Source organism: Clarias gariepinus, chromosome 28, assembly GCF_024256425.1.
Source record: "Clarias gariepinus isolate MV-2021 ecotype Netherlands chromosome 28, CGAR_prim_01v2, whole genome shotgun sequence".
Lineage (NCBI taxonomy): Eukaryota > Metazoa > Chordata > Actinopteri > Siluriformes > Clariidae > Clarias > Clarias gariepinus.
In genome coordinates, this window is record NC_071127.1 from 7,555,193 (window position 1) to 7,579,924 (window position 24,732).

A 24,732-nucleotide genomic window follows, 5' to 3' on the forward strand; every position below is an offset into this window, starting at 1 on the left:
CAGGATGCTGCACTGACATAGAAGAAAGGAGTTTGTAGAGAGGGATTAGTCTGCAGTGGGCCAAGGATGATGCTTCACCACTGATGCTACCACCACCCTGCTTCACCAATCGGAATAAAAGTGCATCTTAATCAGAGTAGTCTGACATGGGTTTTTCGATGGAAAGTGTGTGTAAACATTTAATAATCCACAGGTAAATACTACCAATGAAAAACACTTGATCTAAGCCCGTCTCTTTTGCTGGAATAAATGTATTCTTTTTGCTCATGTTTGCCCCAACATTATGTAACTTGACAGGTTTCCAGGAGAGAAACGTTTGTTAGTGAGTACAAACAATTCTCTCTCTTCTCCACCCATGTTTACCTCATCCATTTTTATCCACTGCGTCTCTTACTAAGGAAGTACAGTAGCACTGATTGGTTACAGGATTTACTACGTGTGAAACGTGAGCCAATCATAGACGAAACTGAATTCCTAAACCAATCACAATGCATAGCGCGGGATTTATCGGAACAGATGGGAAGCTTGATCTATCCTTAAAGCTGGGGGAAATTATCACTTCCTATTCCTATATGCACGTCAAAAAGGTATATTCAGATTAATTGATTTAAACATATAAATGCACATCTTACCAGATCAGTGTTCATGTAAACAGTTAAGTTGGGATCAGAATGATTTTAGCCGTTTCAAAGAACTACTGTTCATGTAAACATAATTATGTGGTTTTGCATTCACTGTGAAAAAGATGAATGGACAATAAAATCTGGATTCTTAGATTTAAATAGAGGTGGCAGTTCGGGCTACTGCACTCCTGATTTTATTCATGTTTGCATCTATTATTTAACCTAGGTTTCGCCCTGGTTTTTCACATGCACGGGTAATTCACATCATCAGCTCAGTGTCCTGAACTTACCTTTATCTTTAAATTCTTAGAAACAAGTTGTGTAATAATGTGCGCTTTTAAATCTCACCAGCGTGACTGTCATGGCCCAAGCTGGACTTTACCGTTTGACCTTTGATTGTCTATTCCCTGCATTTTTTTTTTTTGTGGGAAATAGATTATCTACAAATAATGTATCCCTATATGATTATTAAATATACATTTCTATATAATTTTGTTACATTTAAAATGATGTAACTCATATAAGCACTTTGTGAAACCACAAAGTTGATGAATGAAGGTATGAAGTTGATCTTTGACACTTGAATTGTTTTTATATTTGTAAATGTTTAGCAGTGCTGATTCAGATATATTTAAAATATTAATTTGCGACTCTTTGTTACTGAAACGGAGGAAGTGTTAAACAGGAAATTTACACAAATGTCTTTCTGTCAACTGAACATTTTTTTCAGTTAAATTCTCATTATTGCTTTATTCCATGTACTTCATTAAAAAGTTTTTAGCACATGTGTAATTTTAAAAATTTAATAATACATATCTCTCTCTCTCATTTCCTTAAATATCTGATTATTTCTCTACATTTAAAATCATCTCTACTGTACAATAGCTGAAAAAAGACGCAGCCTCAGTCCATCTCAGTCTCTCTCTGTAGTGATGTCATGCCACCGTGACGCCGTCTCCACAGCCCGAGTTCAAGGGTCACCGCTCGTGTTTGGGTGTGATTTCATCCCTCTCCACCACCGCCACGCTGCTACCGTTGTGCAGAGGCTCCTTCGTCATCTGCTCGTTTGTGCAATCTGTGTAAAACTCTGCCATGATGGGACAATGCTCCGAGGCCACTCCGCCCCATGACCAATTATCAGGGATCCAGGGGTTGGTCAGGCCCTCCCGCACGACAAAGTAATGACCTACACACACAAACAAATACACACATGGTGAAAAGATATTTACAACAAGTGTTAAATGCCTAAAGCAAAGATATTAACTAACCCAGATTTAACAGGAGATATGTCATGTAACTCCATCTTTCTTCAAACACTTGGGTCGCTGGGGTAGCAGTTCCTGCAGGGAACCCCAAACTTCCCTTTACCCAACCAACTCTTGATTGGGGGATCATTCCCAGGCCAGTTTCGAGATATAATCGCTCTACCTAGTCCTCAGCCTACTCCCAGTTAGACATGCCAAGAACACCTGCCTAGGATGGCAGCTTTGGTGGCTTCCTTGCCAAATGCCCGAACCTCCTCAACTGACTCCTTTCCATGCAAAGGAGCTGCGGATCTACTCAGTGTCTCACACGGATGACTGAGCTTCTCATCTCATCTCTAAAGGAAAAGCCAGAATCCCCTTCATTTCGGCCACTTTCGGTATTCATGATCTTGTCCTTTAAGTCATGACCCAATGCCCACGCCCATAGGTGAGGGCAGGAACAAAGATCGCTGGTAGATCGAGAGCTTTGCCCTTTGGCTCAACTCTCTTTTTCGTCACAATGGTGCGATGAAGCTAATGCAATATTGCCGTTGCTGCCCCAATTCTCTGGCCAACCTCACACTCCAATGTCCCCTCACTTGTAAACAAGACCCCAAGATATTTAAGCCTCTACACCAGGGGTAATGACCCACTTCCTAGTTGCCCATGACACCAAATAGAGATCAAAATACTGAAAACATTCCCATGTCAAACTTTGTTAAAGCCCTGACACTGGAGACACGTTGATGTGTTTTTACAAAAACACATCAACGACCAAATCATTTTCTTTCTCGAAGATTAATACCTTTATAAATCTGTTCATTAAGATAAACTGGCCGTATAAAAGCCGAGTCCATGTTTTGGATTCTTCTATCCTTGTAGTAATTCAATAATTAGGTAATTTAGTCAGCTATTTTTTTTATGGATTCTAATAAGAACCTTTACTATAACATTCCCACACCCATGTTCTTACACACCTGTGTAGAGCTTCTTGATGCTCCGGCTGGCCCAGATGTTGTCCAGGCAGCTGGATCCCTGCGGTGCTTTGGTGCTGATGTTGGTGTTGACTGAGGAAGGCACCAGGGCGCTCAGCTTCTCCTTCTTCAGAGCCTCAAACTGAGCATTGTCTGGTGGAAGACCAAAGCCTCCGACGACCAACACGTTCTTCACCCCTACAGAGAGAAGCCACACGCAGGGCACAAGGTTTAGTGCCATCCTAAAATGATTGGTTTTAGTGCTTTAAAGATGCAAGTTATAATCTTTAATAGCACCCGTCACACTCCGACCAAGACCATGAAGGTCTTACTAAGTCTTAAAAATAATGAAGAATGCAGCAGGAACATGAAAACATCATAATAGGAAAATGTTAGAAATAAGTTCTCCTACTTTCTAGCCTCGTCCTATCAGGTCCTCAATGTGTCCATCATGACATTAATTTTTATCTTACTAAAGTAGACGGGGCATCTATGTCTGTCACGCTTACTAAAGTAGGCTTGGCTTCTGTGATTGTTCTACTAAAGTGGGAGTGATCTCTGTCTCTGTCAGTCTTATTAAAATATCCGTGACCTTTGTGTCAGTCAGTCTTCCTAAAGTAGGCGTGGCCTCTATCAGTCTTCCTAAAGTAGGCGTGGCCTCTATCAGTCTTCCTAAAGTAGGCGTGGCCTCTATCAGTCTTCCTAAAGTAGGCGTGGCCTCTATCAGTCTTCCTAAAGCAGGCGTGGCCGCTGTCCGTCCGTCTTACTAAAGCAGCCGTGGCCTCTGTCAGTCAATTTTACTAAAGTGGGCGTGGCCTCTGTCAGTTTTACGAAAGTGTGACTGTTCACATCCACATCAAAAGGAGACAATATTGTCTTTCTGGTATAAATATTGGTTTCTGCTGTGTTCCTGCCAGGGAAAGTGTTGATAGAACTTTAATCAGCATACAGATTCCTAATAATAATATCTAACTTTGAGTTTCTTTATTTTAGGCTTCAGGTCTGTTGCACATGTCGCTGAATAGTGAAGTTGTGAATAAAACTGATGTTAGCTAACATTCCTAAAGAAGAAAGTCATAGCCATCAACAGAATAAATGCTGTTTTTTTTATTATAACCTCAAAAACCATAATGAATGTCGGAACAGATAAAAGTGTAGCTGTGCATATCAAAAATCATTGATCTATACCCTACAACAAAAGTGTCTCGTAATAAATAAAATGTGTTAACGAGACGGCAGTAATTCATTAAGATCATTAAGACGTGTTTATTATATAACAGAAAGCACGATGAGTGTCTGAGCAACACCACATTATGTAAGTGAGGAGAAATCCTGTCAGTGTGCTTACGCTGCACTGCGCTTAACTCATCGCCGCTGCTCCATCAGCACAAACAGCACCAGCAGCGTCCAGAAAGCCAGCCGTGCAACTAAGCCCACTGACACACTGCCAATAGGTCACACCCAGACCACAAAGTGCATTCTGGGACATTCAAAGAACCAACCTCTCAGAGTCTCCTGCACTCCAGGGCTCAGCCTATGGGCTTTGGCTTCTTCTGATTTGTGGCTCCGCCCATTCTGCTGCTTGGGTGCCAGTGGAGGTTTGAGGTGCACGTTGACTACGGTGAGCTCGGACGATCCGATCTGGTTATAGAAACAGACAGAAGACACAGGAGGGGTGTGAACTGCCAGGATCGGACATGGACCAACTCTAAGGCTAACTTATTTATGTGAACATTACATTATAACAAAATCGTACAAACTTTATTAAGCTTTTATTAATAAAATTATTATTTTATTTAAAGAAAAAAAATATACACAACATGTTACATTTATGCATTTTTTATTTTAAACACTATTTAAATGTTCAGTGTATTGAAACATTATTATTATTATTATGTTACTGAAACATTACTAACATTAAACTATTAACACTTAAAACATCTGCATCTGTATTCGAATTTAAACCAGAAGTGGGCGTGGCCTAAACTGGAAAGGTTTTTATTTGTTTAAATGAACATTGCATTGTTTGTTATCCTTCACAGTTATTATTTTTGTTTGCACATGCTTAACACATTTAATCAGGTTTATTTCCAATGTATAAACAAACTTGCAGTCAAATTCAAACCACTGGTGACCCTGACCAGGCCGCGTGACCATAAAACCCTGTCTTACTTCACATCTGAAACACCGGCCTCCCAGGAACTCCTTTATTGGCCCAAACATGTGGAAATGGCTCGGAGCGAGATCAGGACTGTACGGGGGATGCGGCGATAACAGATGCACCTCTTCCGCAAGATGGCGACAAGTCCCGGTTTGACTTGAACGCCTCTATATAAAGTGATTGTATTCATGTGCTTTAATGTGCTCGTTAAAGCACATGAATACAATCACATTTATTGCTGGGTAATAGGTTTAGTGCTGTAAAATGTGCTGTAATGATGACTTTAGAGTGAAACGAATGAGATGGTTTAATCATATTTTGGCTGCTTTTTTTTGAGAAACTATTTTTTTTCCCCTAATGTACAGTAAGTAATGTCTCATTTGAAACCTTTTACAATATTAGTAATTTATGGCGGGACTGTTAATATGGCAGAACTGTCTGGTGGAAGATTATACAGAAAATGACGTCTAATTACACTAATAATAATGATGATGATGATGATGATGATGATGATGATGTGCATGACTGCAGGTGGTTTCTCGGGTTGAGTCAGCCTTTCTGGCAAGCTATCTCAAAAAGAAATGAAATTAAACGAGATAAACCCCCTCTGTCTCAGCATGATCGCTCGTCTAAATCTGCATTTAACTCCTTAAAGAAATGGAATCATTTACCAGACTCGCACAAACACAACACACTCGGTTACACACCGCACTCACTCCCCCTTCGCTTGCCCTTTTGGACAAAGCGTCTGCTGCTTACATAAAAGTGTCCGAGGTACGCTTTGGGCTGGGCGTCGTTCCCGTTGCCGTTAGCAGCAGCGCTCTCCAAAACCACGGCCTCTTTCAGCTGGATGCCAGCCGAGGAGTCCCAGAGGAAACCAGAATATTCTGAACCCTTCATGTAAAAAAAACACACACACACAACCTCAATGACCAGCAGTTACACAACAAACTTCATATACTTTATGCATGCGAGAGTGTGTGTGTGTGTGGGTGCACTTACATTAGAGGACTCCCCAGTGGGTTTCCCAGAAGCAGCACATTTCCACACACCACGAGGGCCTTTCCAATGACACACGCTGGAGAGAGTCGGCTGATTGAGCTCTGTGCAAAACTGAAACACACACACACACACAAAGGATATAAAACACATGCAGTAATATAAGTAACTCCACTGTGCACTTGAGTGAGGAATAAACAGTGACATTAAAGTGATTATTTTTCAAAAATCTAATTAAATAAGTTTAACATCATTATGATTATTGCACAATAAAAGTAAACACCCAAGCAAACATCCATTCAGACTAACAGGCAGACGAATGTGGATAAAATGTGGGTCAGATCTTCCCCAAATCCTCAACTCAAACCTGCAACACCTCCAGCACAGCAATCTGATACACACACACGCTTGACATTTAACGTAAACTCTTCCCAGATCATAACTATAATTAGTCAGGTTCCCCCTCGGGCCTGGCGATCTTTAAGGAAAAATGAGTTAGGGATTAAAGAGGGAGCGATTTAGGATGGAGCTGCTGCTGCTCCAAAAGTACCGCACATGACTCGGAGTTGTACACAGACTCGGAAATCAACGACAATTTGGGGATGAAAAAACAAAACAAAACAGGGGACACGCTGAAAAGTTTCCCCAATTTTCAAATGCAAAGCCTGGAGCATGTGTTAATGCTAAACGTTATGGATCGCGGCCCAGAAATCTGCGTGGCGCACAGCTCGAGTTACTGTAAGGGAATAGATCGGTGATGACGGAGAGAAGGAGCTTTGGCAGAGACTCCGCTAGTGGACACACGTCCGCCCGCAATATGAGCCAGCACACAGGTGCAGTAAGATTCCTCACACACACTTACAGATGTGTCGGACCATACAAACCATTTCTCAAATAAACAAACAGGACGAGACTAAACAGTTTCTGGCTATATTACAGTTACAACACTACATTAAAAACAAACAAAAAAAAACAACAACAAAAAACAGTGTAACAGTTTAGAAACTTTAAAGTGCCGTCCTTGAAGTTTTACTTATTAATTAAAGCTTCACAGACACTACTTTGAAGTTTCTAAGCTTCAAAGTAATGCAAAAATGGATTCTTATATGAGGTCACAATAGGGGAAAAGGTCTAATTGGTTTTTTAATCCAAAATAATCCTTTGGAAAAAAAAAGGAATAAAAAGAAGCCTTTTTCTCCTCACCTTGTTGTTTATTAAAAGTGTATCACATAATTGCTGATCTTTAAGGAATATTAATTATAAATGTTTCACAGCACTGTGAGGAAACAAGGGGTTCAGCTGCGGGACTATTACCTCTTAAATATATATTTAATTCAATATTTTTAAGTAAGGTGTCTAGTATTCTTGTCCACGCTGGTGTGAGCCGTTCATGATTTCTTAAGCAGTGCCGACACAAGCCAGACTTTTGGTCACATGTAGCTTGCAGCGTCAACATTCTGCCTTTACATTGTGCTGAGTTTCAGTGTAGCGAGTGTTTGCTGTTCTCCATTAAGTCCTGTGTGTTTATCGTCCTGTTCTACACCTGTTCAAATCTGCTACCGTGCCTCGGTTTACACTTCGTGTCACCGTGTTTACATAAAGCTCCAGACGGTCCTATTTCGCACTTTGTGCACTGAAAGTTAATATATGACTAAATTAGGAAACAAAAGATTAGAAATGTTTTCACCATCACACCTACACAGCTGCTTAGATCATGAGCAAGGAAAACATATTTCCCTTTTTTTTTTTTTTTTTTTTTTAAAGAGCATCTGGTTAAAACGGCAATATGTGATACAGCGTGACTCAGTCTTGCACACGCCTCCTTTACCAAAGAAATAGCAAGACTGACAGGTAAAACGGCCACACCCCCTTCACTGAGGCTTACAGATAACGAGGCCACACCCCCTTCACTGAGGGTTACAGATAACGAGGCCACACCCCCTTCACTAAGGGTTACAGATAAAAGAGGCCACACCCCCTTCACTAAGGGTTACAGATAACGAGGCCACACCCCCTTCACTAAGGGTTACAGATAAAAGAGGCCACACCCCCTTCACTAAGGGTTACAGATAACGAGGCCACACCCCCTTCACTAAGGGTTACAGATAACGAGGCCACACCCCCTTCACTAAGGGTTACAGATAACGAGGCCACACCCCCTTCACTAAGGGTTACAGATAAAGAGGCCACACCCCCTTCACTGAGGCTTACAGATAAAAAGGCCACACCCCCTTCACTAAGGGTTACAGATAAAGAGGCCACACCCCCTTCACTGAGGGTTACAGATAACGAGGCCACACCCCCTTCACTAAGGGTTACAGATAACGAGGCCACACCCCCTTCACTAAGGGTTACAGATAACGAGGCCACACCCCCTTCACTAAGGGTTACAGATAACGAGGCCACACCCCCTTCACTAAGGCTTACAGATAACGAGGCCACACCCCCTTTACTGAGGCTTACAGATAAAGAGGCCACACCCCCTTCACTGAGGCTTACAGATAACGAGGCCACACCCCCTTCACTGAGGCTTACAGATAAAGAGGCCACACCCCCTTCACTGAGGCTTACAGATAACGAGGCCACACCCCCTTCACTGAGGCTTACAGATAAAGAGGCCACACCCCCTTCACTGAGGCTTACAGATAACGAGGCCACACCCCCTTCACTGAGGCTTACAGATAAAGAGGCCACACCCCCTTCACTGAGGCTTACAGATAAAGAGGCCACACCCCCTTCACTTAGGGTTACAGATAAAAAGGCCATGCCTCATTCGTTGCGTCCAAGAGGTACACAGGGTCCTTTAAGGAGCCTGACGGGTACAGAGACATGTGAGTGAGTATTCCTGCCACGCCTCCTTTACTGAGTGGTATACAGGCCACGCCTCCTTTACTGAGTGGTACACAGGCCACGCCTTCCTTAATGATACTAACAGGCAAAACAGTTACTTCACTGAGACTGACAGGTACAGATGCCTCCCTAACTGGGACTGACAGGTACAGAGACCATGCTAACTTACCCGAGACTGACAGGTAGAGGCCACGCCTCTTTTACTGATACTAATGGCAAAAAGGTCACTTCAATGAGACCAAGAAATACAGATGCCACACCTCCTTACTGTGACTAAAAGGTAACAGAGGACACTACTCTTCCTTTAATGGCAATGACAGGCAAGTAGACCACGCCCACTTTACTGAGACTGACAGGTACATAGGCCCCGCCTCCTTTACTGTGAGTGCTGAATGCGATACCAAACTGTACGGCACTCAGTGCTGCAGAACAGAAGGACAACAAGAAACATGCAGCGTGAAATATCTCTCTGTCTCTCACACTCACACCATGTGACTCCAACAGACTGCAGTGCAGCGCGGAAACAGAGAGAGGAGAGCAAGATTTAAAAAAAATAAAAATAAACCCGGAATGTGTAAGGAGGGTGAGAAGTCAGGATATAATTAAGGGATGTGAGAGACGGAGACAAGAGTGCAGAGAGAAGGAGGGGAATGAAGACTTTAAAGTGTGGCACAACAATCAGGGACGAGAAGAAGAGTGAAAGGTGAGGGGAGACGGAGAGAAAGAGTGTGAAAGCAGAAAGATGAAGAGCAGAGCACAAACAGGGAACGAGGAATGAAAGGAGAAAAAAAGGAGCAAAGATGCAGGACAGATTAAAGGGGGAAAAAAGTAATGAAACAATAAAGAAAAAAAGGAAAAGGAATGAAAGTACTGAAGGTGAAAAGGGAAGGAGAGTGAGATGGAGAGAAAGGGAGAATGAAAGGATGAAAGAGGAAAGGAAAGAAGTCAAACTGGGAGAGAACGGGAAAAGAGTGAAAGAAGGCATGAGACGCAATATAAAGAACAAGAAAGAGAGAGAAAGAGTGTGTGGACGTGACTGATTAATTATACAAGAGGACTTCAAAGGGAAGTGAGAAAGAAAACAAAAAAGGGAGAATGGAGAGATTTGGGACGTGTCCATAAGGAGCAGATCTCCCTCTCTCTATCTCACACACACACACACACACACACACACACACACACACACACACACACACACACTGCTCTGCTGACCTACTTAATCACCACGCAGGCTTCATGCAGATGGCAGATTGACACACACACCATTTTCAGAGACAGTTCATTATTAATTGCCCTCTCTAACCTTTAAAGCTCTTATCTAACCCATAAAGTCGTGTCTACATCCCACAATGCACCTGTCTATTATAGCTGGTGAACGTCTCTCACATTATTTCCATGGTAAAGTGAATTATGAAGTGAAACACTCTCTCATCTTCGACACCAGTGTGACTTCATATCGCTGTATTTATTCAGTCATGAAGAATGATGTAGAAATCACACGCTCTGGCCTCCGCAGCTTCACGAGCAGTGTGTAATGATGGACAGTGTACGGTCAAAGCTGGTCTTTTTCATCATTTAAAAGCATGGTGGAGTACAGACACAGAGTAAAAGCCATGGTATTTATAGATGACCGGCTTCTAGTGGACATGCACGGCTCGCGCACAAATTCCATCTCGGAAATAGCAACGAGCCACACTAAACCAGAGTGACACGCTCGAGAGAGAGAGAGTGAGAACTTTTAAATTATAGAGATGAAGAATGCACCCTCATCTGTCAGCACAGAAACACACTCGTGTCTAGTGCTCTCACCTTTCCCGCTCCGAGCAGAAACTGATCCTCTATCAGTTATTATAATCTCAGTGCTGCTGAATTCTTCGTGTTCTGATTGGTCAGAAGTTACGCACTAAAGTACCACAATTGTTCTTATACATTATGGTTTCCATAGCAACAGCTCATTTTGCATTTTGATGGTGTGTATTAAAGATGGGGGATAAAAAAAAAAAAGATATATATAGTTATATATAATATTCAGTTAAAATTCACGATTTGATTGTGTGGCAATTCATTTCCATCCACACTGACACCAAAATAGAATTTTGGAATAGAAATAGAAACAGGGTGTTAAAACGCATTTGCATTTCCTTTATAATCCTACAGGTGGTGCACTGTAAACTATTCACACGTTGGCCGGCAGTTAAAAGTTTGTTTTGATTTGTAAGAGAATTTAAAAAACAAACACTAATATGGACCCTTAGTGTGTATTGTGTTTTTTTGTGCGCAAACGTTTATGAAATTAAATACTTCTTGGAAGGAGTCTCCAGTGGTAGCATGTTGGTCAGATTTCAAAGGTCAAGGATGTAACTTCATGTTTTTTTAAATAAACAAACAAACAAACAAACAAATAGATTTTCTTGTTTAGTCTATTTGGACATCAGGAATTAAATCCAGATCCATATATAGTCACTTAAAGCAATAATTTATCATATTATGTTTATTAATGGATTAAACTCCCAAACTCTCACTACAGAATCAGGTTCCTACTCCAGACAGTACAAATAAAGTCGAACAGCACTGCATTATTTACTCCTTTAAATGCATCATTGTGACAGCTCCTTTAAAAGCTTCGTGCTTTATTTTCTAAATGCGATAGGCCTTGGTTTTATTTATTTATTTTTCTACAGGTCACATTAATTTTCTTACTATCTCTAACTCTCAGGTGAGAAGTGTTTGTAATGGGCAGCAATACCTTATCCAGCGCTTGCTGATCGGCCAGGTCCTGTACGGCTAGCAACTTGATACTAAAAAAAAGAAAAAGAGAGAAAGACAAAAGAGAAAGACAGCTTATTTTCTGCTCTGTAAAAACATTAAAGCCATTTCATCTTAGAGTTAATTGAACAAAAATAAAGCAGCAAACAGATCAGCACCAAGTCAATATTTATGTAATATTTATGATCGTGATAAAGATCTGTTTGTCTTCGATTGTCGTCCTGACGGAGCAAAGTGCAGCTCGGGATAATCATCCGCTTTCACACTGACCCGCTTTCACATCATCGCTCACCAAGTAATAAAAAAAAAATGAAAAAGACCAGAGCAGCTGACTGCACAAAAACAAATCATTCATCCGTCTTGATCTGACGTTAAACATTTTAAATTAGTACATTTATATAATCAATATTTAACTGTAGATCAATTGTTCCTTATTATCTTCTATTCTGTCAACATGTGGATGTATTATTGTGTGTGTTGTCCTACAAGCCCGAGGCAAATTTCCCTGAGAGGATAATAAAGCAGAGCTTATCAATTCTTATCTCAGTTCTCGTGGTTCTTATTAGCTTAAAGAGACAACCCGGCGGGGTAACACCTGTTTACAGCTGCTTTAACACAAGTGAAAACAGGAACTAATGGATGGTCCAAAGCAGTAAATCTAGCTGTAACTACATAAAATACGCGTGGCATTCTTAAATGCATAGAGGAGGAGGAAAAACAAAAAACAATCATGGGTAAAATGCTCTAAACACTTCTGCACATGGCATTATTGGAAAATTTAGGTCCATCTTGTCGTTGATTTTTGTCCATAAATGTCAAGTTGAATGCACATCTCAGTAAATGTGATTCAACTTTAAAAGAGACAGTATTATAGGATAGAGTTTTCAGAATAAGGAAAAAAAAACATGGTCAAGTGATGGATGGAACTCAAGACGTTAGCTGTACCTGGTCTAATTTCAGCAATAAAAGTACACAAATCCTGGAAAAGTAGAGATTCCCTAGGGCAAATATTACGTCCATTTTTATTTCCATTTAAATTTGTTATATTGTCTTCTGTACAGGTTTTATATTTCTTATATATTTGTAAAATTTTTTATATTTTGTTCTACTTTCTTATAGTTTCAGCTATTTATTTCTCTTTCCTATTTCTTGTTTTTACATTTTTAAGGTCACTGGCGGTCGTATAAGCATTTCACTGCATATCGTACTGTGTATGACTGTGTATGTGACAAATAAAATTTAAATTTTTCTTTTTTTTTTTTTTTAAGTGAAGGTAGACATCCTCCAATGTACTTGAGTAAACATTGGGTCGAACTGCCATAAGTATCAAAAATACATGACTTGTATTTACTCACAGTAGTCTGTTTGATAGTCGAAACTATTTCGCTCACGTGCTGTTTTTGTCACTGTCTAAAATCCAAAGCAGGGCTGGTTGTAATCACCTCTAGTGTTATTAGGCGTTGTTAAAAGGAAAGGCAAGTCACGCAGTTACGCTTAATAGTCAGCAGGTGGCAAAATTCCTGCTTTAAAAACTACTGTACACACCACTGTAGTTATGTAAGGCAATGGCATGCAAAAATGTAGTTAAGTAAAAAGTACAGACAGCGACAAAAGTCACTGTACACGTGAGCGAAAGTTTTGACTATGAAAAAGCCTACTGATCTAATACAAGCCCTGTACTGTTGAGACTTGTGCTTTTGTACTTTTACTCAAGTACACTGGAGGACGTCTACTTTTACTTAAGTAATATTTGATATTTGCTGTGGAATGTAGTGGAGTAAAATAAAGAATTAGTACCTCTAATAAAAGTACTCAATAAGAGACGGATATGGCAACAAAATAAACTTCCCAAGAGTGTTTGACTGATGGTACTTGGTTGGTAACCTAGCAACCCAGTGTGATGATGGAAACAACAAACTGTACTTCTGTAAGTCTCTCTGGACTAGAGCATTTAAACGTAAATATAAATATGTACTTGTGTACAGAATGAATTAAATGTACTTCCAAAATCTGAAGAAAACTACAGTGTATGAAGTATATTGTTTAATGGATTACAGAATCCAACACATTTTTGTTTTTACTTTTTCCTGTTCCTGGGTAAAAAGTCTTATTTCACAATTGTTTATGCCTAAAGTATACAGAAAAATACCTATTTATCTCTTAAAACTTCGCTTTTGTGACCTGGGTAATGAAATGTTCACATATACCCATTTTCCAGAACATTCCAAGCAGATTCAGTGCTGTGTAGTTTACTGAGAATGTTCAGGAACCTTCCAGAATTTTCTAGAACTTTCCATAGTAATACCTGTAGAGGGAGGGGCAGAGCACTCACCACTTCAGTTTAGTTCCAGCTATTTACATTTATTAGAGATAAATATTCGAGTCTGACACTGTAATTCCATCTTTGAGTTTAAAGCAGCTGCCAAGACTCGTCTTTATAAATTAACATATCAGCTTTAATATCTGTTTTATATAAATGTATTTATTTTTGTTACCTATAGTACATTAGTGATTTGACCTTTATATATACACAATTCAATTATTAATTTTACTTTATTTTTATTTCTTATTAAACTATATTTAATCTTGCGGATTAATTGTCTATCATTTATTATTATTATTATTCTGTTAATTCTTTAAACACTGTCTTTAGTTTCTTATCTTTTATGTCAAATGTAAAGTGCCCTTAAATAAATAAAATTTATGATTATTATTATTATTATTATTATAGATGGCTTATTATTAAAGAAGCTGCGAGCGTTCTCCAGACGCATTCTGCTATTTATGTGGCCAGTTTATCGAGACTAGAGTGGAAAAGTACTCTGTGAAAATGTACATCTGCTAAAATGCGTCAAGGCTACAATGCATATTTCCGCATACTGGACTTTGAACGCCGCTACCAAAAAGAAGCGTATAATGAAAACATGATGGCAGACTACTGGAACATCTGGAGGCTGATACATCAAAGTGATTTGCATTACAGTTGCAAACCTCAGAAAAACTACTCACTTCTAAACATTGTTGTTGATTTTTGTATAACTTTAGTAGAAACACATGTAAATCTTGATTCATATGTTGTTGTTTTTTTTCTTCTTCAGATCTTATGTAAATAAAAACGCACAGATTTGCCTGTTTTACATAGAAAATAGGCTGATTTCTAAACTTCATTATCCAGGTCAGAAAAGTAAAGTTTAAAGGAAATAAAAATCCATTTTCTATATGGGTCATTTCCGATAAAGGGTCTCGATTGAATACATGAACATTCAGAAGTAATGTGAACCTGACATCAATACTTCAGGAGCAAATCATGAACACCTACATGTAGAGGAACACTGAACCGAAAAAGCCAAAGCAAAAATTTCTCACGCAGACTTTCTACTCTCTCACATAGAATAACCCAAGAGCTTTAAATGAAATCCATATTTCCCCCCCCTGGGCAGCTCCAGCTTCTGCAGTCACAAGCAGGTCACGTTGCAGCACGGGTTTGCTCCCGATGGCACGAAAAGGATAACAGGAGGAAGGTTTGGTGAAGTGTCCTTTTAGAAGCAAGCAGCTTGTTTGCTTTGGAAGAGGTGCTCAGGTCACTCTGAACTCTGCCCTACTTACATCAGCGTGTTTTATCAGGAGAGACTTTGCTAAAGATCGATAAATTGAACCGCGTTACACCTTCAGCAGCAAGAGAAGAGATTACAGCTGTAAGGAATGTTCTGCTGATGTCTGAACTGCTTGCACCTTGAAACCCCTCAAAAAAAAAAAAAAACTAAAATGTAAAATGCTAAAAAAATTAAGGGAAATATAGTATAGTACATACCATAATATACCATAACATTACCATGGTACTTCAGCCATTATAGAGTATCAGGGTGGATACTAAGGCACTCCAGTGGCTACTATGGTACTACTACAATGTGTACCACTGTACTTTGATGAATGCAATAGTACTTATCGGGTGCCGTAGTTCCTAAAAAACTCTTAGCTGGTATCTAATATGGTATGTTTGTACACACTGTACCATATTAGATCTGTTAGTATATGCTACTAGTATGGTGTAGTACAGTACAGGCAGTATTGTATTATATTTTTGGAACTTTGGTAGCTCCTGTGGTGCTCCTGTGGTGCCCAAGAAGTACTATGGTATTCGACAAAGTACCGTATTGTGTATTAATTTTTACTATAATGTGTAAAATGCCACTGTACCACTGTAGGGCCTTGGCAGTTGAAAAGATACCACCGTGAAACCAAGTTTTCTGAAGTTTTGGGGACAACATGGTACAATAGGTTTTGGGGGAAACATGGTACAATACAACAATATATGGTACAATACTATATAAACTTTAGCTTTGTGGTATATAAACATGCATAACATATATTTTTTAAATTATCCTGGCATGTGTTCCATAGTGCCATGGTAGAACCATGCATCAAACCCAGGTACATGTACTTGTTGTACTAAAGTATGAACCATGGTAGAACTATGTACCATAGTGTGGTACAGGTAACTACCTCAACAAATAAGTACCATGGCTCTCTATACCATAGTAACATTTCTTAATAGGTAGAAACCTAACTAACAAGGGAAAACCAAACTACCTCACTTACGCACTCTTTGTCTATACTGCTTTATTCTGTGAAGATATGAACTGAAACTGACTTAAGTGGCTTGCAGGTAGCAAAACCCTAGCAAATGAGAACTAGTAAAGGAAAAACAAGCCAGCACAGGAAAAGTGACCTACATATAAACGATTGCTATGCATAACAAATTTTACTACAGTATATACTGTAGTAAATTATATTATCCCGCCCCTGTCCTGCATATGATTGCGAGGGGCTCATTCACACACTAAGGACAATTTGATTAGGTAACGACAATTAGCCTTAGTACCCAGAGGAAAACCACTAAACAAAGGGAGAACATCCAACCGCGATGCGCACACACTTAGGAGAGAATCGAACCCTCAACCCTGGAGATAGAAGGCGACAGTGCTAACCACTAAGCCACTGTGCTGCCGAAAAACAAACTATCATGGAAAAAAAAAAAACTATTAGCAAGGGACAACTAATTCGCATGGGAAAAACAAACTAGCATGAGTAAAAAATAAAAACAAAAAATTACACTCTGTGGCTCAGTGGTAATCTTCTCATCTTTGACAAATTAAAAAAACGTGTCCTAAACAACCACAACAACAACAGAAAGCATGCTAGCACATGAAAAAAAAAAACGTTAGCAAAAGTCAGCTAACTAGCAAGTTAAACAATAAACCTTTCTACTAAAAAAGTCAACTAGCAAATGAAAAGCAGCATAGCAAATGTATTTTATTTATGTAGGAAATTGAAGTTAATTCTCAAGTGAAGATTAATCAGTAAAAACAAACAGGAAGTGAAAACTAGCAAACAAACTGCTTTGTTGTTGAAGCTCGGTCACTGTATATACAAACGCTAATCTAACTAAAATTTTTGGAAGATGAGAAAACACATTTCTGAGTGTTTCAAGAAACCCTAATGACTTGCTGTAATTTAAACATGAATCATTAGTTAAAAAGTAGTTTAGTAGCCTAGTCAGCTCTTAGTCACGACTCATCTACGCTGTGCTAGTCTGGCTAATGTTATTCCTGTCACAGACGGCTGAAATTCTCGACTCCTTCAGGTGGAAAGAAGGAAATTTTTAGAGGAGGAAAAGTGAATGTAAGAGAAATGAATTGAGGAATTGAGACATCAGGTCCTGCATATGATCACAAAGGAGCCTTGAACAGTAAAATATCACAGGGATGGGGTTATGATAGTTCACAGACAAGCACAGAGCGTAAAAATGATATATCAGCATTTTCCTTAGCCAAAGACGTGCGTTATTATTATGAAACGGCTTTCCCCCCAAAAAAAAAACAGAAGTGAAAAAGCTTCATCGCGTCAGGGAATTCTGAGGAACGCAGCTCGGGCCGAATCGCAAACACCACCAACAGAGACGGTCTCTTAGGTAACGCTGTTGTGCTCGGAGAGCGAAGGGGAAACTGCATCATCACTTCTCTTTCCTCAGTCTTGTTAACGATTACATGCGGATCCTGTTTCTAGAACAAACAGGAAGTTCAGAAATGCATGCCTCTGTAAATATATGTGTGTGTGTGTGTGTTTGCTGGTGAGTTGTAGGCAGCCTTATCTTAGCATTGGACTTGAGATCCTCCTGATTTTCACACGTAATAAATTCAGCATGCATTTAATCAGTTACTGACTGCAGCAGTATCATGAGAAACTTTTCTAGCTCTTTTGTTACCCAGGGCAGCTGCAGGGGTGCTGGCAGACCACGAGAGACTGATTTACGTACGCCTGCTCACTCTGCACTCGAGAAGATGAAGCTGGTACACAATGTGCACCAACGGGGATAAAGAGATTCCTTAAAGATCGCTGTGGATGCTCAAAACATTATTCCCAAGTCTCGGTCTCGCTTTAGGGAATAATCTTCACCAGGATACTGTAGAGGTAAATACTCGCGTTCAGCGCCCTTTCAACACACCGAGGGCTGTTTGCCTTGACACATCGGTTAGTTCCGGGCCACTTATTTGATTGCAATCGTTTTTCATCACCTGAAAATCGCTCGCTGTTGCTGAGGATGGATCACGTGGATACAAGATAAAGATCACCATCAGGTTACACTGTAGGGTAACATACAAAAAGTGTAAAGATGGCTGTGGATGTTCTTAACCCTTTTTCCCCTAATGTGGTAGTTTGGAGCCAGTGCCCAATTTTGAGCCAGTTTTTTTGTTTTCAGACAGCCAAAGCACCGTTCCATCGCAGCACCAATACTTTCCCGGACTACAATGCTCGCAAAGCCATGTTGAAGTTCGTGAATGTTGTTCTTGTGCTTGCTGCTAGCATTTTGTTTTTTTGCCAATAGCACTGCCTCTAGACATGACACGCTAGCCCATGGAAAAACAAATCCAGTTCTTGAGAGGTTCGCTATTGACCCATCTCTGAACCGCCACTAACACCAGACTTGAACTAGCACCTGGTTCACTTTGGTGCAAAAGAGGTTATTGTCTGCTGAATCTTCGTGCCGCACTTCCTACGAACTGTTTTGCACTCAATTTTCCACCAATTAACTGTCAATAACTTTTATCTATCGATTTTCCATGCTGCTTATCCCTGAGCCTGGAAACTATCCCAGGAACTCCCACACACCTTATCATACTCTGTAAGCTAAATGGTGTTTCCAAATTGCTTGTAGTCGTGTCTTTGGACTGCGGGAGACTGGAGCACAATGCCCAGGGAGAACATGCAACCTCCAAACACACACACACAGACTTAAGGCAAGATTCAAACCCCTAATCCTGGTGTTTGGGCCAATAGTGTATTTAATAGTGTACAATAGTGTAGTGTAATTAACTCTAATCCTCATCTTTATAAACTGCACAAAAGTCCTGGGTTATAAACAGTTACACGTTTTGATTTTGAAAAAGGAAAATGATTTATGATCGAACTGTGAAGTGACGCCCAGATAAGAACTTCCTCTCAAGGACTTGTGACATGATATCATAATCATCAGCAACAATACCAACCTCACCACCAACACCGCAAGTGCTGCATTCCTTCCGTACAAACAGATTGCTACCTCCAGTCCTGGGTCTGAAGATACACCAAGTCTAACACATTAAGAGCTAAATAATAAGCTCATCAGTCAGGAAAACCTCAAACCGACCAGCGTTGAGAGTCCTGGGTGTACAAATATACAGCCACCTTTAATAGAAATAACCACATGTTTACAAACAAAAAGAGTCAGCTAAATTGTTTGGAGTTGTGTTTTCGGATTTTTTTTTGTTTGTTTGTTTCGCACTTATGGCCTCCCATTGCCCACTAAACTCAACCTCCGGTCAGGAATGTCTCGATGTTTAAAATCAATCAAACCCCCCCACCTGCCTTGTTTAGACGGCCCCACCCCCATGGCTAACACAATCACACTGATTTGATCATTACGCTGATTGGACTGATCTAATCAGAGTGATGACGGATGGCCGATAATCACCTACAGGTTCGCTTTACTTGATATGTGCTTCATCAAAAAAAAAAAAAAAGCTAGTCCATAAGATTTAAATCAGCCTTGACCTCGGGTTACCTCCGAGCTTCCTTATTTCAGCAGGAGTTTCAGCAGGCAGACGAGACCGAAATGAAGAAGCGGCGACTTGCGATATCGGGATTTAATTGATGTTAGTTTCTCCAAACTGCTTTTTGGCAAAATCCCTTGGGTGGTGCAGGGACATGTTTTGAAAATCACTCGGCGCATTTCCCTTTCTTTTGCATTTATTTGGGTGAGTTCAGCAGTTCAGGCTGTAAGTGACCAGAACATTTAAGGCACGTTGACGGACAAAACCACTTGAGGTGTTATCCTGACACATCGATTTTTAACATGGAGTGAGAATAAATACACTTAGGCTTTTCACACTTCATTTCAGTTCTGAGAGCATGAAACATCACTTCTTTGGAGATTCCTAAAATAATGATCTTAAGAAGACAGATGTCTTTTTGCTGCCTGTTGGATGGTTTTGCTCTTCATCACAAGAGCACATCAGCTTTACTCTCCCTCTCTCTCACTATATATACGGTGGAAAACATTTTTTGGAAGCATGCTGTTATGGAAAAACCATCAACAGCGGAGTGGTGTAACGAGGGAGGTATTTCCCATGCCAAAGTTGATTTGTTTTCTATAAAAGCGTGCCCTGGCGTGTTAATTCCTCTCTTATTTATCCATTTACAGTTACACCGAATTTTGTGCAACGCCTTGAAAAACAAGTCAGCGTTAGAGCCCGCTGAAACGATTCAACCTTCTGCCCAATCAGAATCCAGATCTCAACAATGATGCATCATAGGCCACTCTATATCTCATTTAACGGCTAATCAGGACACGCCCGAGGGGGGGAGGAGAGGGGAGCGAGCCGGTCCTCGTCACTGTCCAAATATCACAGGACAGACGCACAAGTGATGTGGGCAAACAGAGTCAGAGCTAACAGCATTATGGAAATGAATCAGGCTGTTTGTCTTTCAGGATGTGCGCATGCGTGCAAGTGTGTGTGTGTGCGCCTGTGTGCGCGGGGTTACTCTAGGACATTTATGAGTAAGTGTCTCCAGTGCTTTCTCTAAGCACTGAACTCATGTAACCTCCAAACGGACTGTTTGTTACCAGGTTTCCCTTTGGCCTGTACACATCAGGGAGTGGTGTGTGTGTGTTCTGCCATGTAATACGTAAACGGCCCAAAGATCGAGGCTACTCCAGGTCAGAACGAACCTGCCCTTGATTTCAGATCTATGACCCGGACCTTAAGACAACCCGACACCAATATAAGGTCATGTCATGTCTCACTCACATGACATCTAGCTTTGGACATGACCGTCCCAGCTTCCTGTCTTAACCTGAGGACTGTGTTGAAGGTGAGGAAACATTGGGGGTCTTGAGAACGAGGAGAAAATTCCTTATTCTGGATTTACAAAGAGAAGCGGGAAACGCAAGGGGCGCCAATAATTTTTTAGATTAGTGAAGAAGATTTGAATTTCCAGTTTCCATCTTGAAGTGGAGTCTTTTCCAATAAGCATACATTTTGGTGTGTTTTATTCCTCTTATACCAAATAAAGTTTTTATTTATTCATACAAACAAATAAACGAACTTTATACTTTTTACCTGCATAAAGTTATATGTAGTGTCTTGTGACCTTCATTAAAAGTTCGCTCTTTTCTGAAGACTTTTCTGTTTTGGAAAACTTACAGCTTCACCGTCCTAAAAATCGCTGACACTGGAGACTCCTTCCATAAACACTCAAATTAACATCTCTAGGCTTCACCGCGACGATTAAACTTTACGCATTAAGGTGTATAAAGTATAAGCATAAAAGTTTACACACCATCATTTTTACCACCGCACCAGAGTTAAATCGTGCGAGACGCTTCGCTGGAACATGCTCGGCTGTAACACAAACCAGACAACCTTCGACTATGTATAGAGACACGCTCCTTCACACATGCACACCACACACACACATATTTGTAGGCAATAAATCCTGCTAAGTAAGGCAAAGTGGTTGAGGGCTGCTCCTCAGTGACATCCTGTGTGAGCAAAATTCGAGACAACAAACATCAAACGCATGAAAGTATCCATTAAAAATAAATAAATAAATAAATAAATAAATCACACTTGAACAAGCGCCTGCTGATCTTCCTGTTTGCGCGAGTTATAAAAAGCAAAAAAGGACAATGTGAACTCCAGGCTGGACCCTCGTCTTCCTGGACGGATGACCGGGGTCGGGTTTCCCAAAAGCACCGCGGCACAAAGAGCAACGGTAAATGGTAGAGCGAGCATCAGGATCAACTCTCTCTCTCTGTCTTTCTGTCTCTGTTAAAACGATTTGAACTGTTGTGCGATGCTTGAGATAATCTCATTCCAGAGCGGTAACACAAACACACACACACGCCCTACTTCTCCTGATAACGTGCCGTATTTAGTGCATTTTGGGATTCCTATGAAAAATACGATAATGCACGAAATAAAGAGCGAGTCTGTAGTGATGTAATGCAGTAAACTACGGCCTATACCTTCCTATAACCACCCTCCCTAGAGGGTACTAAAGTAGACCACACTTTATGTAGTGCAATATATTTCTATTAGGGCACTATATGTTCACCGCCCACTACTAATGGTAGGTTATTTAGAGGGGATAACTTTTCAGTTGCACCATATGGAGGCCATGTAATGGGTTTGAGGAACCTGTGCAGTGTGTTCAGCTTTATTTGTTCTGTATATGTGCTCAAGGCTACCTTTTGGACAATGTTTAGTTGTGTGTGTGTGTTTTTTTTTAAAGTCTTCTAACTGTGCACATGCAGTACCAGTCAAAGTTTGGACACAAGTTTGGATTTTTTGTTCTACAATTGTGTTTTTTTTACACAAATTAATTAGCAACAACAACAATGACTAAGTTATTTTAAGACATGAAGGTCAGCTGTTCTGAAACAGTTCTTGCAAGAACAGTAGTGTGTCAAGTGCATTTGCAAAACACATCTCGATATCAACAGGAAAGACACCAAGGTGTGTCCAAACTTTTGGCCAGTAGAGTATACTTTGGATATATATATCTATACATCTATATACTGTATATACATAAACACACACCATATATATCATAAGTCCCTATTTGACATATAGTGCACTACATTAGAGTAGCCAATTATTTACTTACTATATATATACTGTATATATGGCCTGGAGCCTATCCTAGGAGACTTACGGCACTCAGGGGGCTACACTATGGACGGGGTGCCAATCCACCACAATGCCACACACACAGGCACACACACACTATTGGCATTTTAGGAATGCCAACTAAAGCCTAACCTGCATATCTTCGGGAGGAAACCGGAGCACCCGGAGGAAACCCACCAAGCATGAGGAGAACATGGACATACACACAGGTGGGAATCGAACCCTGAACCCTGAACCCTGGACTGTGCTAATCTGATTCATGGATTTATGACTGTTGCAAAAATAAATATTTTCTTCTAGACTTACAAACTAAATGGAATGACAATTGCATTGGATAAAACAACAACAACAACAACAACAACAAACAAACAAAAAATAACACACACACTTGGATATATAGATGTGTGACTTGTGCCCTATGTAGTGCCCTATGTAGTGCCCTATATGTGATGTGTGAGACTCACTCTCGCTCCAGCAGGGTCCTGCACACCACCTCTTTGACCCCCGGGTTGTTGGCTTTGTCGCTGGAGCAGCGCTGCAGGTCCCACGTGGCGACGCGCAGCACGGGCTTGCCGTGGCGCGCGCGCGGCGGCGGCGGCTGCACCTCGGGCCGCTCGGACGCCATGTGCGCGGGTCCGCCGGGGGGCAGGTGCAGCTGCGGGTGCGCGCCGGCGCCGGGCGAGCTCGGGCGGCTGGAGGGCGTCCACGAGAGCGTCACGGATGCGCGGTGCTGGTGCCGCTCGTGCTCCTTGCGCGGGTCGCCGCTGACAACGTTGTTGTTGTTGCTGCTCCTCCGGCGGCTGGAGACGCAGATCTCCGGCCTGATGAGCTGCAGCCGGGCGGCCCCGATGCCGCTCACCAGCGCCACGTCCTCCACCTTGCGGAAGCCGCCGATGCGCGCGCGGTGCTCCACGATGGCGCGCGCGACCGCCCGGCTGACCCCCGGCAGGGTCATGAGCTCCTCCTCGCTGGCCGCGTTCACGTTCAGGCGCGCGAGGTTGTGCGCGGAGACGTGCGCGAAGCTGCAGGTCGCGCTGAACTTGCGCCCGCGCTGCCGCGCGTCCACGGGGTCCCCCGGGAGCGAGCGGTGGCACCCCAGGTTTCCCCCCATGACCCGTGCGCGCTCACACTCTCCGGCCACGCCGCAGCTCGCATAAGAGCCGCACTGGGGTGATGAGGAGGAGGAGGAGGATGATGATGCGTAAAAGCGCGCGGTCTCTCTCTATCTATCTGTCTGTTCTGCACTTTCCGTCTCCACTGCAGTGTCTGTGTGTGTGTGTGTCAGCTCTTGAGTGGACTCGCACTCACACACTCAAACTAAACAAGCTCAGGCTCTCTGAAGTCTGGACAAGCAGAGGAGGAGGGGGCGTGGTTAAAGATGACGTCGACGCTCACTATGGAAAGCCAATCAGTGCAAAACATCATGTTTCAGATCACATGTGCAGCACATTGTTCAGAAAAAAGACTTTCTATAACTCTTACACAATTTCAGAAGGTCCAGTCATGTTTGTTTTAGGATTCAGATCTCTCTCTCTCTCTCTCTCTCTCTCTCTTGTAAATTTCCAGAGCATTTCTATACTATTTATCCATGGTGTACCCCACCCTGTGCCCTAAGTCTCCTGACTCACCCCTTGTGAACCTGAATACAGGATAAAGCTGTAGACAATGAGTGAGTGAGTGTCTAGGAAATACTTTAAATAACTGTTAGACCAGGGGTACAGAATTAACATTATAATAAAGACCAGTCGATACAATGTTCTTTGAGCCAAAGTATATATATATATAACCACTAACCACTAAGCAACTGTGCAACTGACAATATATATATATATATATATATATATATATATATATATATATATATATATATTGTCAGTTGCACAG

At 41.3% G+C, this 24,732-nt stretch overlaps 1 protein-coding gene across 1 annotated transcript; it reads right to left on the bottom strand.

The window, feature by feature from the left end:
• Window positions 1-1,112: 1,112 nt before the first annotated feature.
• eepd1 (endonuclease/exonuclease/phosphatase family domain containing 1) lies at window positions 1,113-24,160 on the bottom strand. The gene is made up of 7 exons (XM_053490375.1): window positions 23,313-24,160; window positions 11,598-11,649; window positions 6,005-6,115; window positions 5,762-5,896; window positions 4,344-4,482; window positions 2,845-3,039; window positions 1,113-1,809 (listed from the first exon to the last, which is right to left on the bottom strand). The coding sequence occupies exons 1-7, from the start codon at window positions 23,957-23,959 to the stop codon at window positions 1,601-1,603; spliced, it is 1,488 nt and encodes a 495-aa protein (XP_053346350.1). The 5' UTR covers window positions 23,960-24,160; the 3' UTR covers window positions 1,113-1,600.
• Window positions 24,161-24,732: the final 572 nt, after the last annotated feature.

What these genes read in the sequence shown, in the direction of transcription:
- eepd1 (XM_053490375.1), bottom strand. Translation starts at nt 23,959, where the DNA reads ATGGGGGGAAACCTGGGGTGCCACCGCTCGCTCCCGGGGGACCCCGTG. An exon ending in CCACTGGGGAGTCCTCTAAT is followed by an intron (nt 5,897 to 6,004) that starts GTAAGTGCACCC and finishes TTTTACATGAAG; the next exon opens with GGTTCAGAATATTCTGGTTT. An exon ending in CATCAAGAAGCTCTACACAG is followed by an intron (nt 1,810 to 2,844) that starts GTGTGTAAGAAC and finishes TTGTGTGTGTAG; the next exon opens with GTCATTACTTTGTCGTGCGG.